Source organism: Ixodes scapularis, unplaced genomic scaffold (genome assembly GCF_016920785.2).
Source record: "Ixodes scapularis isolate PalLabHiFi unplaced genomic scaffold, ASM1692078v2 PGA_scaffold9__187_contigs__length_104089568, whole genome shotgun sequence".
Lineage (NCBI taxonomy): Eukaryota > Metazoa > Arthropoda > Arachnida > Ixodida > Ixodidae > Ixodes > Ixodes scapularis.
Genome location: NW_024609884.1, coordinates 555,165 through 575,059, shown reverse-complemented (window position 1 = coordinate 575,059; position 19,895 = coordinate 555,165). Strand labels below are relative to the sequence as shown.

General features: G+C 45.0%; 1 protein-coding gene across 3 annotated transcripts in view; it reads left to right on the top strand.

Annotated features, from left to right (window-relative positions):
- Positions 1-19,895, top strand: part of LOC8023963 (protein MTSS 1) — a 94,439-nt gene that overhangs the window by 49,297 nt on the left and 25,247 nt on the right. For 2 of the 3 annotated variants that reach the window (XM_029977129.3, XM_042287378.1), the window contains 4 exons: positions 290-415; positions 4,667-4,792; positions 7,375-7,534; positions 17,403-17,580. In XM_029977129.3, the coding sequence (XP_029832989.3) occupies positions 290-415; positions 4,667-4,792; positions 7,375-7,534; positions 17,403-17,580 (590 nt within the window). The remainder of the gene's footprint in view (positions 1-289; positions 416-4,666; positions 4,793-7,374; positions 7,535-17,402; positions 17,581-19,895) is intronic. The other variant, XM_029977130.4, reaches the window with a different exon arrangement.

The window sequence follows — 19,895 nt, the reverse complement described above, 5'->3', positions numbered from 1 at the left end:
CCTCGAGAGGCCGCTGCGGGAGAAATGGTGGCGTTGTGTTCGTCATTAGCTCGGTGCTCGGAGACAGATTGGGGCCACTTTTTCAAAGCTGTCTCTATGGGAGTTTCCCAACTGAGTGTTTTAGTAACGTTGGGCGTAACCTAAATACAAGGTTCGTCGAGCTTTCCACTACAAGTTCGAAAAAGTCGAACCTGGTGGAACTCGAACCTCGGCCGGTTCGCGACACCCCTAGTCGGTGACGTCCAAAGGGCGGTCCCTTGAGCTGCTCTCTGTGTTGCCGGGTTTGCAGACGCCTCCCAGTTCTCCCAGCTCCCTGGGGTCGCGCAAGTCGAGCATGTGCAGTATCAGCAGCTTCAACAGCTCGTCGAGCGGCAGCACCAAGTCACACTCGCCCTCACACCGTTCCTTGTCGCAGGTGAGCAACCGTCTCGGACTTTTCCCGTTCACTGTCCGACACTAGGGGTGTGCGAATGGTTGTTCGAATTGAATAGTGCAGCGTCATCCCTACCTTCTGCACTGTTGAAAGAACCGGCCGCCTTGGCTTTTCTATGCACTGTCAAGGCATAGAACACAGCGCTATTCGATTCGAACCACTATTCGCACAACCCTATCCGACACTGCTTGCACATCTGCCGGCACTGCCGACCGAGCAACGCACGTTTATAGGGGTGTGCGAATACCGAATAGTAGTAATCGAATCGAGTACCGAATCGAATCAAGAAAAAAAAGCCGAATATTAAATTGAATATCTAATAGTGATTTTATTTGTAGGAATTTTTCAAAGTGTGCTGCGAATGAGACTATTATATGTGCAGAGTATGTGCCTGGTGTAGAATATGCATCTTGTACGGAGCAATAGCAAAAATGTAAAAAGTTCTGGTGAAAAAAAAAAAAAGCAGTTGCTGTTGGTCTGTCTAACATCACGGCGCTTACATCGGGAGAGAAAAAAAGGTTTTTGTCAGCTCTGCGCCGATTGCGCGTCTTGGCCGAATATATAGAATATTCGAGTGATCGAATACTAGGATATTCGATTCGTGAATCGAATTATTCAGCAACTTTCTATTCGAATTCGTATATTCGAGTATTCGTTCACCCCTACATATTTACGAGAAACGCCAGATTGGGCGATTGTCCACGGAATACAGTGGACAGGAGTCGGAAAGAGGCGGTGGTCGTATCTCGAATTTGTCGTGTCTGGTGTTGGCCAAGAGTGGGCATTTTTTTTTTTTAAAGCATTCAGCAGAAACTGGCTGAATAGACATTATTTCTTAGTGCTGAGTAGTGGCAAAATGCTGCATTTGTGCTTTCTCTAATGCCTCATGCGCATGCTGCGTCTGGTTCTCCCTCTGCATAATGTTGCAGTGCACGAAACTGGTACAAAATGTGCAGGGTGCACTGGAAGGGGGGGGGGGTGGTTGTTTCTGTATGTGCAGTCAAATGAAATGTATTGGAGCGCTTTTGAACTGGGGAGTTTTCCAGGCAGGGGACTCGGGAAGGTGTCTCGTATAAACGCCTTTTAAGGGGAGACACGGCCGAGAAAAAAAAGTTTCTGCAAAAAAAGTTGATTTTGAAAAATGACATATTTACATCCACCAACATCTAGAGAGTATTCCCAAAAAGTTTAATTAATTTTCACTGTATAGTTAAGTTTTTATAAAATATTTTCTGTCCACCAAAGCTAAAGAAAAGGTAGGGTTTGGAGCACTTTGAACACATTTTTCTCCGTTCCACTTTTTGTTATAAATTCTATTTTAGTCTATCTATCGTTTAATAATGGCAAAACAAGGAAAGCTTATCTTCACTTTTCCTGACTGAAGTTTAATAAGGAGTGCGGCTATGGAACTTTTTGTCACTTTACGGATGTCTTTTATAAAAAAAATGTTGACATTTTGTCGAAGACACAGAAGACCAAAAAGTTAACCAATTTTGCAGAAGAGGAAATTTATAGAAATTAATTGCTTTTTAGAAAAAACGTTCCATAGCCACACCCTCTAGGCATTCTGCTACATATCTAGCAAATAAAAATCTTGAATATCGCAATATAGTTTTCTGACGATGGATTAACTAAACAGTGTAGGCGTGTTGCTGATAGAAGCTACTCTAATTTCCTTCTCATTTAACCGACAGACCTGAAATATTGTTACCCACCCTCTAGCACGACCACCAGCCTACACTGTAAATTTCATTAATCTTAAGACAAGGGTTCAAAAGTTGACCCCCCTAGGGGGTGTGCCCCCTTAATACACACCCACAGAAGTATTTCCGTGGTCTGGACTCTCGCAGCGGCTTGCCGCTCCTTGTAACTTTGCCCCTGCTCCTTGGTAGGGAGTTGTTGCAGGAGGGTTGACAGCCAAGGTAGCAGCTTTGGTTCCAAGAAACCGAGCCTGGACAGGAGGCTTCCCAAGTGGAGAGCCAACATGGCTGATCCCTTAAGTGCCCTCGCATCTTCACTTGAAGAAGCTAATCCAGACGGCTCTCGTCTGGATTAGCTTCTTCATGACGTATCGTTTGAAAACGCTAGAGGTGCGAGAGTACTCTGGCTTTGCTCCAAACGGAACATCAACCTGCACTTTCAAAATTTCCGTAAATCCGGAGCAATAGCGCAAAAAACTTGCAATGCCCCGTTGCTGCACTTGGTACTGGTGGTCTTTTTCAATAAGGCCCACTTCAGGCTGAGCAATTTCACCCAGTAACCTGACGTCGCAACACCGGCCGCCCGCGTTCGCACACAGCAACTGAATTGTTCCGACCTGCCATCATCATCATTAAGGGGACACACCCCCTAGGGGGGTCAACTTTTGAACCCTTGTCTTAAAATTATTGAAATTCACAGGGTAGGCTGGTTGTCATGCTAGAGGGTGTATAACAAAATTTCAGGTCTGTCGGTTAAATGAGAAGGAAATTAGAGTAGCTTCCATCAGCAACACGCCTACATTGTTTAGTTAATCTATCGTCAGAAAACTACCACAATATTCAAGATTTTTATTCACTAGATATGTAGCAGAATGCCTAGAGGGTGCGGCTATGGAACGTTTTTTCTAAGAAGTAATTTATTTCTATAAATTTTCTCTTCTGCAAAATTGGTCAACTTTTTGGTCTTCTGTCTCTTTGACAAAATGTCAACATTTTTTATAAAAGACATTCGTTAAGTGACAAAAAAGTTCCATAGCCACATTCCTTATTAAATTTCAGTCAGGAAAAGGGAAGAATAAGCCTTCCTTGTTTTGCCATTATCAAACGATAGATTGACTAAAATGGAATTTATACCAAAAAGTGGAATGGAGAAAAATGCGTTCAAAGTGTTCCAAACCCTACCTTTTCTTTAGCTTTGGTGGACAGAAAATAATTTATAAAAAATTAACTATGCAATGAAAATTAATAACTTTTTAGGAATACTCTAGATGTTGGTGGATGTAAATATGTCATTTTTCAAAATCAACTTTTTTGGCAGAAATTTTTTTTTCTGGGCAGTGTCTCCCCTTAAATTCGATTCTTCTTTTACTATTTAGACACCCAGCTACGTGCTAAAAACGCGTCCTTATATCTTTGAACGGCGTTGAGAATACAAACTCATTTTTCTGAAAATGTTTATTTCCGAAAACGATCCATTCCAAACCAGAACCAAGTCTTTAGCTGTCATCATCACCACCACAGGGGTGTCACGTGAAAACATCGCGTCCCTGATTGGCTGCTGCCGCTTCAACCGTCTTCGAATAGCTCCGAGTTGCTCGCTTGTTCGAGCCGGAGTCGATCTAGGAAAAGCTAGGGAACAACTCGCCAGCAACCTCGAAATTGCTGGAAAAGTTGCCCCGTCCGAAGCGGGCCTAATGGTGTATTATAAGCAGGGTGTCACGACTGTAATGGTCGCGTTGGGCCTCTATGAATGAGTGGAAAGAGACAGGAAAAGCTACGATAAGGACAGCGCCCCGAAAGGCCTGTAAAGATACTGAAAAGGCTTACATTGCTGGCGCGTGGGCCGCGGGTTGCCCAGGTGCGGGGTTCAAGGCGGGAACCCCGACGAAAGAAAGAGACGTCGCACCAGCTCGGAGTTTTTGTGAAGACTGTTCTATTTTCAATATGTACAGGGTGTCACAAAAGAAAATTTACACGGTCTTTTTTACCGCAAAAATAAACTAGGCATCGCCGAACGCTCATTCTCCGCCCAAAGGTAGAGCTAGAGGTCACAACCAGATGCCAAAGTTTCAGCCCGATCCGATAACTTAATCAAAAGTTATGAGTGATTTTCTGAAAATTTCAATGGGAAAATGGAGCCCTTTTTTGCCCGTTTTCGGTTTCTGGTGCCATAGAGCCCCACGTGTTTGAAAACTCCGTCGGGCGCCATTTTCCCATTGAAATTTTCAGAAAATCCACTCATAACTTTGGATTAAGTTATCGGATCGGGCTGAAACTTTGGCACCTGGTTGTGACCTCTAGCGCTACTTTTGGGCGAAAAATGAGCGTTCGGCGATGCCTAGTTTTTTTTTTTCGCGGTAAAAGAGACCGTGTAAATTTTTTTTTTTGTGACATTCTGTACATCAATTGGGAGACAGCGCGTGGCACCATCTCGTAGTAACAACACAAACCATGACTTGTTGCGCCATCTAGCTTGTTGAAGGCACACTACAATGACGAGAGGGCTCACTTGGTGTGCTTCTTGGTTTGCCAGCAGCCGGCCGTGGGCCCTCCGCTGCGGCTGTCAAGCGTGTCCTCCCAGGACTCCGGCTTCACTTCCCAAGACACCCTGTTCCTGAGGCCGCCTTCGCCCCGCTCGGCTGCCGACGTCTCCGCACAGGTGGGTGTCGGCCCTCGTCAAAGCACAGACTCTCGTCAATTCAAACTCCGGGAAGCCACAAATTTCGTTTGACTTGTTCAGCTAAATATGAATGGCTACACATACAAAACAGATGTTCGATGATATCCTCTACAATCGGGTTTTCAAACTGGGTTCCGGGGAACGCGGGTTCCACGAGCTGGTCTCGTGGGTCCGCCAACACCCAGATTGCAACCCCCCCCCCCCCCCCCCCCCCCAATGCCGTAGGCTGTGCGGCTGGACATTGCAATTAAAGCACCTTCATCTCGCTTTGTACTGACATTGCGATCGATATGGTGGGGACATATGGGAAGCAACACAAGCGAAATTGCCTACAATTGTGGATCTGTTGCTTCTCGGTCAGCAAATATGGAGGGGGGGGGGGGGGGGTTCCGCGGCAGTTTTTGAGGCTTCCTGGGGTTCCATGAGGCCAAAAAGTTTGAGAACCCCTGCTCTACATAGGCCTACTGACCAGAAGCAGGTATGCCTCGCGTGAAACATTTGTGAAACATGTGACACAAACGAGAAAAGAGTCAAAGTACAGGCGCGTGGTGGAAGTCAACCATTTCGTCGTTTACCCTGAGACTTGGGGTTTTTTTGAAGAGCAGAAGTAACAGGAAAAACAGACAGGTCTCAAACTCAGCTACAAGTTTATTTCAACAACTTCTTATATAGTTCGTTCTCGTCGTCATCAACCAATCACATACGACTTGTCCAAATCGTATGTGATTGGTTGATGACGACGAGAACGAACTATATAAGAAGTTGTTGAAATAAACTTGTAGCTGAGTTTGAGACCTGTCTGTTTTTCCTGTTACTTCTGCTCTTCAAAAAAAACCCAAGTCTCAGGGTAAACGACGAAATGTGACGCAAGTTTACTCATCCCTCAAAAATGTTGTTTATCGTGGACTGTTACACGGCACGCAACGACTCGAAACAAAATTAAATTTGTTCATCGGGCCAAGAAGTCGTCTGATGCGGACTATTTAAGTGGGGGACACGGGAGCGACGAAAACGGGCACAGCGCTTGGTGCGAATGCCGGGACGTGAACCTATGCCGCGCCATCGCGTCGCAGCGTCTGCGCAACTCGCTACCAAAAATTTGGCGAGGTGCCAGCTGCAATGTGCTTGCTCGAGCCCCGTTGAGTGCGCTTTTCACCATGCACCGGTGCGCTGGGGAGAAGCAACACTCTCGGTAGTAAGCTCCGCAGTTGTTGCCTCTCTGCAGTGCACCGGTGCTCGGAAAGAAGCGCACTCAACGGGGCCGCGAAAAGAAAAAGTGAAAGCCGTTTAGAACTTCCTGTAAGGCCGAATTGGAGCGCAGCTTTTGATAAGGAGGAGGGAAGGGTACTGAGGGGAGGGTACACCCCTCCTCCTCCCCTCATTCTTTAATATGCTCCGGGGGTCACCTGATCTCGAGGCGAGGGGGTCACGTGACCTTGAGGCGAGGGGGTCACGTGACCTCGGGGGGGGGGGGGGGGGGTCACGTGACCTCGGGGAGGGGAATCACGTGACCTTGGGGGGTCACGTGACCTTGGGGTGACCTTGGGGGGTCACGTGACCTCGCGGTTACGGCGACGCCGCTCAAGCCGGAAACGGCCGCCTAAGAGCTGCGCTCTAAAAAGGATGAATTACACAAATGCCGTACGAATTAAGTGGCTTACGAATACATTAAAGACGTTAGCGGGAAAACCAGAATTTTGAAATTCGTTTAAATTATTGCGAGCCTGCTGTACTGGGCAGAAAGGCACGTATCGACAGTAAACCCTGGTTAGTATGAACTCTATTTTTTTACAATTATCGCTTCATTGCAGTGCGGTCAGTGTGCACGTTTTGAACCGATCATTAAATGCGTTTGCATTTCGTTTGGACTGGTTTGAGGAGACTGCAGTGCAGTTCCCGCTGTGCTCGTTTGCTTTGTTTGCCTGTTAGGTCCACTTCCCCCCCTTACGTAAGAGAGTATTTTCGATGCCGCTGTCGACGCGCACTCTTACGACGGCACCGGGGAGTAGGCATGTGGTTTCGTTTGCCCGCTACGCACGTTGTACGCGAGAATGCAAAACCAAGGCACAGTGACGACGCCGTTTGCGCAAAGCCGCCGACACCCGGGAAGAAAGATTGGCTCTCTGAACACAACGGTATGCAGACCATAGGCGGCGATTGAGGAAGCCGTGGTGGCCGCATCTGAAACCGCCCGGGAGAACAGACTGGCTCTTCCGAACACAACGGTATGCGGACCGTTGCAAGGATGCCATTCCCATCCTTCGCCGAGTTAGAACCCCCGTGCTAAACGCCGACGCACTTCGTCGAGAATCGGCGTAGCGACAACAGCAGTTTAGACGTTGTTTTTTTAAATCTGTCGGCAGCCGACCACGCTTATAGGTGAGTGGCGGGAAGCACGCGAGAAAACCGAACCGACGTCGACCCGGGCTTTTTCGTTCTCGGCGAGGCGAGTGGGGCGTGAGGTGCTCGTATGGTGCTACCGAGCGGGGTGTTTCGAGGCTAGAGAGCGGGGTGTTTTGAGGCCAGAGTGGGGAGCATTGGCGAAGGGTGCTTTCCTGCAGGTGTGTGACCCCGGTGGGACGGCCTGCGCGTCGAGCACCCCGGCTTCCCCGTTCCCCCCTTCGGTGACCTCGACCTGGCCCAACCTGCAGGACACCCTACAGTTTGAGCGGGCCATGAGTTCGGTCCTCAAGTGCCAGCGGCCGCACACCATCTCCTCCGGTGAGCTTTCTCTAGCGTCCCTTCGCCCGCCCGCAGTTGCTCTCTCCTTTGGGGGGGGGGCATGCGCTAGAGCCCCCCCCCCCCCCCCAACAATGTTAGAACACCGAGGCAGTACATGAAGTGCTCTCTCCTTTTTAGAGCGCAGCTCTTAGGCGCCCGTTTCCGGCTTGAGCGCCGTCGCCGTCGGCGTAATTAAGGTCACCCTAAGGTCACGTCACCCCCAAGCTTTTGTTTAGGTTCCGACGAGTGCAGCAGCCCAAGTTTCTGAAGCACGGAATGGTTTCTAATGCGATCCGTCCGTCCGTCTGCGCAGTTCCAGGCTGACAGAAATTTATGTCGCATGACTTGGCATCACGTGACGTTCGTGCAATTATCCTGCTGAATGTAGCGGGGAAAGCGACGTCACGTGAGCAATTCTGTTTTTCTATTAAGGGGCCTCTCGAGTCTTCTCAGGGTGGGAGGTCATGCATATAAAATTCAAGCCAAAAATATTTTCACAGAGACTGTTTTGACATACATTAAACACAAACTAAACACAAACCAGACACAAACTGGGATGATTTGTCTTTAATCAATTCATAAATGAATGCATAAAATAATAATCATCTGAATCTGGAGAGCATGAAGCAGCCGAGAGCGTAAAAATGTACTCTTTTATTTCTTTTTTGAAAGCTCCACAAAGAAGAAGAGCAATTTATAAAATCTAATACTTCTGAAAATTTGTTTAAATATTCCGGAATCAAAAAGCTCAATTTCTGTGACCCGTAATTTGTGCGAATTCTCTCCCGAAGGAATAACTCGTGCCGTAAGTTATGTGTCGTAATTTTTTGGATATCATACTTGTCGTCGGCATGCCCCCTTCTTGTCGTCCGTTCATACAGTAAAATCTTGTTATAACAAAGTTGAAGGAGCGGTCCTAATTATTTCGTTATAACCATTAGTTTGTTATAGCCAATGTCCATCTCTCCACTATTAGCAAGCAAGGGGAATTATGATTGCTTTGTTATATCCATTAGTTTGTTATATCCCATTTTGTTATAACGAGGTTTTACTGTATCTGCTTTTAATTATGTGTAATCTTAATCTAAGCCAGCTCGCCTCTTTGTTTACTGCCTTCAAACAATCCATTGAGATTATTCACTTTTTGCGTGCAAGTTAACATCTCCACTACAGCGCTCTGTCATCCGCCTTGCTACCTTCTTAAAGTTAGCATAAAGTGTTCGGTTCTCGTAGCTTACGTGACTCTCCGAAGGGAATTGCTCTGGCAACTGAAATTTGCATTCATCGAGCTCGGTAAGAACCAAATGTAAACCACACGGTCCCTCAGGAACAACAATGGCAAGCAGCAGAAGCGAAACGTCCCCAGTCTTCCTCGTCCGATTTGCATTATTTTATTTTTGATTTGTCATATGTGATGTCGCAACTGCGAAAGTAAAAGCGCAGGATGGGGGGGTTGGGCATTAGCAGACCATTGGACGGCGCAAGCGTTGGACGCACGACGCCGGGTGGCGCGACGTGGGGCAACCTTCCGTTGCCGACCGTTCTTGCTTTCGTTTGGCACTGCCACCGCTTCACGGTACAAGAACAACGTAACGACCCAGACGAAAATCGGTCCACTTCCAGCTGGATTATGGAACTGGAAATGAGGCAGTCCAGCAGGGTCCAGCTGGGTCCAGCTGTGTCTAGCTGGGTCCAGCAGGGTCCAGCAGGGTCCAGCTGGACTGCCTCATTTCCAGTTCCATAATCCAGGTGGAAGTGGACTGAATTTCGCCTGGGACGCCACGATGTGGGGCAGTCACTACGCTGTTGTAGGGGTTCAACACGCCCTCAACAGTATTTATTACCCAGACTTTGCTAACAACTAAGATGTTGTTTGATATGTCCGCAGTAAAGGGACACGGAATCGGTGGATTGCTCTCCAAGTGAAGGGCTCGTAGGTTACTCAGTATATGGGGCATATTTTTTTCAGGCTTTGTTTGGAAAGAAGCCGCGAAAGCTACAGTAATGTGATCTGTGAAGGTGAGTTTACAGGCAGGGGCAGATACAGTAAAAACCTCGTTATAACAAAGTTGAAGGAGCGGTCGTAATTATTTCGTTATAACTATTAGTTTGTTATAGCCAATGTCCATTTCTTCCCACTACTAGCAAGCAAGGGGAATTATGATTGCTTTGTTATATCCATTAGTTTGTTATATCCCATTTTGTTATAAGGAGGTTTTACTGTACCTTATATAGGGGGCTAATTGTGCTTCACAGGCGCTTTCTAAAATTTACTGATTTAGTGGTTTTTGATGGTGTTCAGCAAGTTTGTAATTGAAGCTGTATGTTTTTACTAATTAAAAAGGGCTTTAACAAATTTTAGTTAATTATCCGGCATTTATGTTGAACCCTTGGCCGTGTAACTCGGCTGCACAGACCACATTATTGTAGCCTTCAATCCTTTTATTAAAACATATCGGTGAGGTTAAAAAAAAAACGCCCTGTAAATCTCAAGTTTCACTATTTTTAGAGCTTTAGTAATTGGAATAATTTACAAATTTTGATAATTTGCATCTGGCAACCAGGAAGTGCTGGCTAGGTGGCGCAAGCTACTGCCCGTTACAAAGGGCACAGTCGTTAGCATCCATCCATACATTGTGACGCAGTCTGCCTAAACAGTTTGCACCACGGCGTCCATAAAGTGTGTGATCATTATTGTCTACTGTAATGTCTTGAGTCATCTGAAAATCATGAAAAAAAGGGGGGGGGGTTGTCATGACTGGATGGGTAAGCACAAAAAGTTTAATAAACAGAAAGCTGAAAAACTCCTTTTTTTTTTGTATATCTAGCGCGGCTGTACAAGAGATACATTAAACTCAAAAATTAGTTCCATTGTTTATGCAAGAAATGCTCATGAAAGAATTTTTTGTTATTGCAAAGTCTGTTGCTTGCATACGCACGATGAACACCGCTTACACACGATGAACACTTGGAACTCAACACGGCTGATTAAAAAATAAACGCCAAGTTCACACTTTTCGAAACTAGTCTGTCGTGAAGCTGGTAAAGCAATGAACACTTTATCAAAGGTTTAATAATATCGGATGCGTGTGAAAAATGTGAGAAGGCAATTTCCAATGTAATGGCGTTTGAAGCAGACGATTGTTTTGCGTAACGAAGATGGACTTTATGGATTGGCCGGAGCAGGTCACGTGAACGGTGTGACGTCGCCGCATCGTCTGCTGCATGATGCCGCTCAGGCAATTTTTTAAATCAAATCAAATCAAAGTTTATTTAGACAACCGTCGAGGAATACAGCTGTCTGGGGGGCCGTCACAAAAGGCATTGACATGCCTGACAAGGCGACAGCCCCCCGCCATCTCCACGGCCAGACAAAATGAGACTTAGATGACGAAAACTACTTGATCATGAAAGATCAAACATAAAATCCCATAAGTGGTACAGAACACTGTATACAAAGAGAAAACAATGAACTAAAACCAGACTCTCCCCCACGTAAGACAAACAACAACGAGGCACATAAATTTTTATGCCTGCACAAACATGACAAACAAAGGGGCCACAAACAGCAACATAGTGCAGCCAGTCAGCCGTCTCTACAAAGAGATGTTGCACAAAAAACAATATACGCGCACACACACACAAAAAAAAAAAAAACATGTTATTTTTGAAGGGACAATAGATAGACATTTATGTTTTTCTTTAAAGCTTGTATAGACATACCTCCCAAAATAATGGTCATGAGATCAGGGTGGTCATTCAGAAGTACAGGTATTTGATAATCTAATTTTTGTATGCCATAGTTTGTGCGTATTTTTTGCCCTCTGTAGCTGGTGTGCCGAAAATTGTAGGGATGATCTGTCCAAAGATATGTACTGAAAAAGACAGTTGGTTCTAATTTGATTTGATTATAGATTAATAAAGATAATTTTTTATTTATAACATTTTGAATAGTTAATATTCGGTGCTTTCTAAAGAGCGGAGCAGAGTGACTCCGGTACGGGGCATTTTCGACCAAGCGCAGGGCCTTTTTCTGTAATTTGTGCAGGGTTTCTATATTTGTTTTTACCGTGGTCCCCCATACAAGGAGACAGTAGTGAAGACGTGAATGAACTAAGGTATAATATAGTTGTTTTTTTACCCAGTGAGGCAGCACATTTTTAAGTCTATAGATAATCCCGATAGAGCGTGAGATTTCCGTTCTTATTCTCTGCACATGGAAAGACCAATTTAGAGTTTCATGAAACATAACACCCAAGAACCTATGTGATATAACACGCTCAATGATTTCGCTTTGAAATAGAATTTGAATCTCCTGCTGAATACATTTATTTCGTGGTCGAAATATAATATACTTTGTTTTTTTCGTGTTTAATTGAATTTGGTTTGCTCTAAGCCACGATGATAAATTTTCAAGCCATGCGTTCGTTTCGTGCTCAAGTACTTCTAGGCTTCTTCCAGAAAAAAATATGTTTGTGTCATCAGCATATAAAATTATATCTGGTGTTTGAGGTATTCTTATAATGTCATTTATGTAGATTAAAAATAAGAGAGGGCCAAGAATGGACCCTTGTGGGACACCGTATTCTATTTTACCCATATTTGACCTCGCGTGATTTATGTCTGTATATTGTGAACGATTTGATAAATAGCTTTTTATTAAACTAAGTGAGATTCCCCTAATTCCATATTTGGACAATTTTCCGAAAAGAATATGATGCTTGATTGAATCAAACGCCTTTTTGAAGTCAAGAAACACTCCTACTGTATATAACTTCTGCTCGAAATTGTCAATTATTTTATTTTTGATGTTTAGCAGCGCCAATTCAGACGATTTTTGCTTCTGAAAGCCGTACTGTTGCTCAGCTATAACATTATTTTGTTTAAAAAAATTTATTAGTCGTGCATTAATGGCTCCTTCTATGAGTTTGGAAAAAATGGGAAGAACGGAGATTGGTCTGTAGTTATTTAGGTCATTTTTATCACCTCCTTTGTGAATCACCGACACTCTTGCTATCTTTAATTTATCGGGAAATATGCCGGTACTCAGAATTAGATTACATATATGTGAGATTGGCCCACTAATTAAGTGAGCAACTGATTTTATAGGCTGGGATTTTATACCATCTTCACCACAAGCACTGTTATTCTTAAGTTTGTGTATTAGGCTGTATACCTCGGTTTCAGTAGTAGGAAACAAAAATATTGAACTAAAAACTATTGAACTAAAAAAAAGTTAGGTCCTTACGTGGCACGGAACTTAGCGTAAATTATACTAAAATGTTCCATTATTATGTCAAAAACTATTGTCGTTCTGTACACCTTCACAATATTGAAGAAACAGCGATTTTCCCACATTCCCCGTGCATTTCTGACCGGAGTTGGAACCTCCAGAAGTTCTCCGCTAGTCGCCGAGAAATGGCGTTCTAGATTGCGGTACTCTGCTCCGAAGGAACTATATAGTGCGCTAGTTTTTGGGCAAGCACCATCAACTTTCCACCGCTTTTTTCCGCCCGAGCTCCGAACGGCCGGTTGTTAAACACTATCCGGTGTCGTCACCTCCGAAATGGGAGAGGAGGTTGGCGAGAAAAAAAATTGGGGAAAGATCGTAACTGATTCGAAGTCGCTGATCAGCAGCCAATACTCGAGTCAATCCAAGCCGTTAGGACAATACCACAAGGAAAACGGAGGACAGCCTCCGGAGTGTTGTCTTGCGGGCAAGTGGCGAAAGTAAACTGCCACCGTCTGGCGTTTGTTTCTTGTTGGGTGCTGAGGGTCAGATGGTGTGCCGCCGGCGCGTTTCTGGTGTTGCCAGCTCGGTCTTGCCGGTGATTGACCACCCGAATTCGCCATGATGCAACTTTCTTGTTGGGTGCATACACGTTGGTTTCCTCTCCGGTCGCAGAAGTTGGCTGTCAATGTGAGAGTGCTGGCGTAGCTCCCAACGCGAAAGCAGTTGGAAGCGTCGCGCAACGTCACTAGTGCCAGTTGAAACGATTGAAACTCCGGTTGAAAACGAGACCAAAATAAACGACTGGTGTCGCTTTAGTGGCTCGAGATATTATGTAAAAGTGAAGCCGCATATTCCACTAAAACTGATTTTAAGGGGGGACACTATCCAGAAAAAAACAATTTCGGCAAAAAAAGTTGATTTTAAAAAATGTCATATTTACATCCACCAACACCTAGGGAGTATTCCCAGAAAGTTTCATCAGTTTACACTGGATAGTTAATTTTTTATAAATTATTTTCGGTCCTCCGATGCTAAAGAAAAGGCAGGGGTTGGAACACTTTGAACACATTTTTCTCCGTTCCACTTTTTGGCATAAATTTCACTTTAGCAAAACTATCATTTTGTTATTACGTAACTTGGATTCATTTTTATGAGTTCTTCTAGAGTGAAATTTAAAGGGGAAGATAGCTATGAGCTTGTATTTTTTATTTTTGTCATTTTTCATGCTCAAGAATGAAAATTTTGGACAAAGAATGGAAATCTAAAAAAACAGTGTTTGAGTTTATGCAGCATTTTTGTCATGAAAGATGGTATAATATAGAAATATAGCTCCATAGCTATCTGCTCTGAACTGTCCTAAAGCAATATATCACATGAAAACGACATATTTATAGGTATTTTCAAAACGATAGCTTTCCTGCACAGACTCGCCCACTTTCATCTTTAAACATTTGCAATTTTTTTTTACTTCACCCAGGTTAACAAAATTTGGCAGAAATGTTCTCAACATCAACAGAAACAAGCCCTGTAAATATTTAAATGAGACAACTGGTTCAAAAATTCACTTTTTTGGGTAGTGTCCCCCCTTAAAGATGCGACCACGCGCTCTTTAGCAGATGGCGAGTGGGTTAGCTTTTAGTCGAGTAACACTGGGCGACGCGTACTGCGGCATTACCGTCGGGTCATGATGGTGCTGTGGTTGATTCCGCACGTTGTACCGCGCATTGCGGCACCGTCGTGACGTCACGTCGCGGCCGCACAGCTCATGATCAGTGTTGCCATCCCTCTCTAGCAGATAGTTTTGGGTTTTGCCGTAGGTGCCCGAAACCAAACTTCGAGCCGCAATATTCATAAAACTATGTGCAATATTGAAAAAAAAAATTTTGTAATGGAGGGACACCGATATAGCTGAAAAAAGTCTTAATCCCAGATTTAAAAAAGAGGCCACATCTCCACGTGGTGAATGATGTTGATTGGGGCGAAGCTCTGGTGGTGCGGATGATACTGAATTTATTGTTCATAGGTAGTGCTGATGGTGGTGATTTTTTTTATTGCTTAAGGTAGTGCTGAGTTCCGGGTTGTGTTTCGACTTTCATTATTACTGCTTTATGGTCGGTGAAATGCAGAACCAGTGGTTCTTCTTGCAGATCAGCTTGGATCCGCTAGAAGCCGTGGGAACTCATCTCCGCCGCTTAAGTCAACGGTCCATGTCAGAAAGAGAATGTGTGGTATGGAACGTGGTTTCTACGCATTTGAGCATTAGACCGCAGCGCCCTCTCGTCTATAAACGTTGAGCCAATGCATGCAAAGTTTAACGCGATTATATACGTATTTGACCGCAGCGCCCTCTCCTGTATAGACGTTGAGCAGCTACATGCAGCATTGGAGTGTAGCGTAGTGTTTAAAACGTCTGCCTCGTAAGCAAGTGGTCCTGAGTTCGAACCCCCGTGCGGGCGTACGCTTTTTTTTTAAAAGTGGGCCGATCCCGGAGGCAGTGCAATCGATGTGAGCACGGACGCCGGACGGACAAGGCTAGACCCTAAGGAGCTTCGCCCCTAAAATACTGACCGGTGTTGCCCTTTAATGTGTCAATGGTGAGATCGTCGCGGGCGATGGCGAGTCGGTCCACGGCAATGTCTTCATTGTCTATGGAGCTGGTTGCCAATGGCCAGAAGGACCAACCTAAAACATCTCTGGATGACAATGACTGTTTCAGCTGCTGCAGTGGATGTCAGAGGCATCGGAACTCCCCGATGAAGCGAGCTTAGACGTTTTCTCGATCACGTGTTCAAATGTGGAAGGGAAATGAAAAAGAGTGAGATGCCGAGAGAGAGTGCGAGTTGGTGCCAGTGGGCTGTAGAGTTGTGCCGACTGCACAGACCCTCCAAACGTGGCAGACTTCCCAGACAGACGGATCTCTTACGATTCAATTGAATTTATCTAATAACATCCAATGGGTTCAGTGATAATCTCTGGCCCCTTTAGAAAGCGGATGGGTTTGCTACATTGTGTGTTTGAGCTACGAGCGGCTCCTCGTGCCGACTGTTGTCCCAGCACTTGTGTGCACAAGCGTGCACACTAATAACATCCAATGGGTTCAGTGATAATCTTTGGCGTGTCCCCATCAGAAAGCGGATGGGTTTGCTACATTGCGTGTTTGAGCTACGAGCGGCTCCTCGTGCCGACTGTTGTCCCAGCACTTGTGTGCTCAAGCGTGCACACTAATAACATCCAATGGGTTCAGTGATAATCTTTGGCGCGTCCCCATCAGAAAGCGGATGGGTTTGCTACATTGCGTGTTTGAGCTCAGAGCGGCTCCTGGTGCCGACTGTTGTCCCAGCACTTGCGTGCACAAGCGTGCACACAACTCTCAACACGAAAAACAGGACAAATGCGATGTCAAGCATGTTAATAAGTTTGTGAACTGCCTTAGAGGCGTAGTATACGAGATTTTGTTCTCGTGTGGGAAGGTGTACGTGTGTGTGAACATGAGATTGCGAGAGCATGCACTGTCTCTTAAGTCTTCACTGGCGGGACATCTTGCTCTACACGTACGAGATTGCAAGTGTACTCCCCTATTGCATCGAACAAAAATTCTAAGGAAGTTCAGTGACCAAAGAACAAGAGAAATGTATGAGGTGCAAGTCATAGCAGCTAAAGGGGACACGTGCAGCAGTGCACCGTCGGTAGCCTTATCGGCGAGGGAATTGCACTACAGTAAAACCTCGTTATAACAAAACGGGATATAACAAACTAATGGATATAACAAAGCAATCATAATTCCCCTTGCTTGCTAATAGTGGGAAGAAATGGACATGGGCTATAACAAACTAATGGTTATAACGAAATAATTACAACCGCTCCTTCAACTTTGTTGTAACGAGGTTTTACTGTACTTGCAATATTTTGTGTGAGAACTTCGTTTAACTAGATTGATTTTCAGTCCTCTTCTTTCTTTTTCTTTTTTTTTCATTTAATTGAACTAGGTTTTTATTTAGATTTTTTAGTGAAAATTTTTTTAATTTTTAGCGTACTTTTCTTCTTATTTCCTAATTTTGAAGTCAAAAATAACTGTTGCCTTCTTTCGTTTTGGTTAGTCTTCTTTCTTATTTCGTATTTTAACTAGGTTAATTTTCAGAGTCCTCTTCTTTCTCTTTCTTTTTCTTTCATTTAATTGGACTAGGTTTCCATTTGAATTTTTTTGTGAATTTTTTTTAAATTTTTAGTGTACTTTTTTTCTTATTTCCTAATTTTGAAGTCAAAAATAACTGTTGCTTTCTTTCGTCTTGGTTAGTCTTCTTTCTTATTTCGTATTTTAACTAGATTAATTTTCAGAGTCCTCTTCTTTCTGTTTCTTTTTCTTTCTTTCATTTAATTGGACTAGGTTTTCATTTGGATTTTTTTGTGAAAATTTTTTAAATTTTTAGCGTACTTTTTTTCTTATTTCCTAATTTTGAAGTCAAAAATAATTGTTGCTTTCTTTCGTTTTGGTTAGTCTTCTTTCCTATTTCGTATATGTTCTGGCACTTCTGCCTCATCTTCCTTTTACTCTTCACTAAATATCAGTTGCGAGTCAGCGCCTGTCCGTGTCTTCTACTTGTCCTCGTCTTTAGCGCTACTTTTAAATGGGTGCAGCGTACGAGCGGGCGGGCCACCAGGCGAGACCTCTGCTCACAGCAGAGACGTTCCAGCCGCTCGAGGGGGACCTGCAGAGCGGGTCGAACCACAGCGGCAGCGCCGACACGCTCACCTCAACCTCGGAAGGCGACGAGGCTCCGCCCACCCGAGGGCCCCGCCCCCCGGTCCCGCTCCGGTGAGCCACCCTTGAAACCTCGCGGCGTCTGAAGGCAGCGTTTGAAGCACGTCGTTCGGGGTCGAGTAGAGCGGTTCAGAGGAGTCTCTCTTCTTTCCTTGCACCACAGTCCAGCTGGGTCCAGCTGGGTCCAGCTAGACCCAGCTGGAATCCAGCTGGACCCAGCTGGTATCCAGCTGGACTGCCTCATTTCCAGTTCCATAATCCAGCTGGAAGTGGACTGATGTTTACTCGGGCTTGCACCACTTTGGAAATGGGCTGTGTTTGAGAAAGGGGTGATCTTGTTGTGCGCAAGTTTGGGGGGTGTCTGCCAACCTGAAATTGTCGGGGAGGGGGACATCGTCGGAACATTAGGTTGGGTTTTTCGTGTAGACAAACTAAGATCCGAGATCTCGCGCTCCTTTGGTATTATCCGTAAAGTTGGACGTTCATTACCACGTCGAATAAAGAAACGGTTATACTACACATTGGTTCGTTATCATTTTAACTACTGCCTACTTGTTTGGGGAACAACAAGAAAAACAAATATAGACAGCCTATAGACGCTTTCAGGCAACATTTCATGGGCGCCGCCATCTTGACGTCACGTGACCCTGCCGCCATAGCCGCCCTTCGGTTTCCCGCCGTTCCTCCGCGTTGCGTGCTGCACCGGCCACTAGCGGAGCTTCGTTTTCGCGTTCTTTTACGTTCCGCATTGAAATCGTTTGTTTTCTTTAGGTCTTTCCGATATTTCGGGCTCTCATTTAATCATTCGATATCTATATATCAACATAACTCTTGTATTTTCTTATTTATGAAATGGAATCTGACAGCGAATTTATCGACAATACAAGATTATGGCTTCAGAGACCATGAAGTTCATCCCATTCTAACGTTTTTGTCGCTAATAAAGGGCAGTCAACACCATTGCGACATAGGCAAATTTCAACAGAAGCAGTAAGGCTATCCAGTCGAGCTTCTCACTGCATGTGCGCGCTCGTTTCCGTAAAGCCGACCCGCATGTAAGCGATTTAGCGTGCGACGAGACGAGCGGAGGCGACAACGACGAGAGTCAGCAACGAAGATTTCTCACTGTCGCCTGTTTCATCGCTCGGTTTTTTTTAGTTTCTAGAAAACGTCGCTCACCGTCTCGGTCGCTTGCTCCCGTCGCTTCCATGCGGTTTATCTCGTCGCGCGACTGCCCGAGCGACAGCGAAGCGGATCACCGGCGCTTGTCTCGTTGCTCGCCGAATCGCTTGCATGCGGTTTATACTTAATATCGAGGCGCCAATGGTTCAATGCTGTGTGCCTGTAAATTAATTGAGTATAAACCGCATGTAAGCGATTTGGCGAGCGACCAGATAAGCGACGGCGACGCGCTTCGCTGTCGCTCAGTCACTCCCGCGACGAGGCAAACCGCATGGAAGTGACGGAGCAAGCGACCAAGACGGTGAGCGACATTTTCTAGAAATCCCAAAACCGAGCGATGCGACGGGCGACAGTGAGAAATCTCCGTCGCTCGTTTCGTCACACGCTAAATCGCTTACATCCGAGTCGGCTTTACGGAAACGAGCGCGCACATGCAGCGAGAAGCACGACTGTGATAGCCTTACTGCATCAGTTGCACTTTGCATATGTCGCAATAGTGTTGACTGCCCTTGATAAGCGACAAAAACGTAAGAATGGGATGAACTTACATGGTCATTGAAGCGTCATAATCTTGTATCGTCGACCCATTCGCTGTCCGATTCCATTCCATAAATAAGAAAATACAAGAGCTATGTCGAAATATGAATATCAAATGATTAAATGAGAGTCCTAAATATCGAAAGGACCTAAAGAAAATACAAGATTTCAACGCGGAACGTAAAAGAAGACGAAAACGAAGCTCTGGTAGTGGCCTGTGCAGCACACAACACGGAGCAACGGCGAGAAACTGAAGGTCGGCTATGGCGGCCCGGAAAGCGCGCGAAGGGCGCGCCGACTGGTGGCAGCTCGAGTAACTGACTCGCTGAAAGCGTCTATACACAGTGCAAAAGCAAGTCTTGCATTTAATAGAAAATGCACCGTACAGAAGTCGTACTGCTCCGCTTTTCAGAAAGCACCAGTAATTAACATTTCAAAACGTTATAAGAGAGAAATGGCCATTAAAAACTTATAATCAAATAAAGTCCTAACGAACAGCCTTTTTTCAACGGTACCTTTGGAGAGAACATACTTACCATCTTAGATCCCCAAACTAGACAAGAGAAAAGGTATGCACAAACTATGGCAACCAGAAACTATCTAACCAAATACCCATCCTTCTAAATGACCATCCTGATCTGATGGCTATA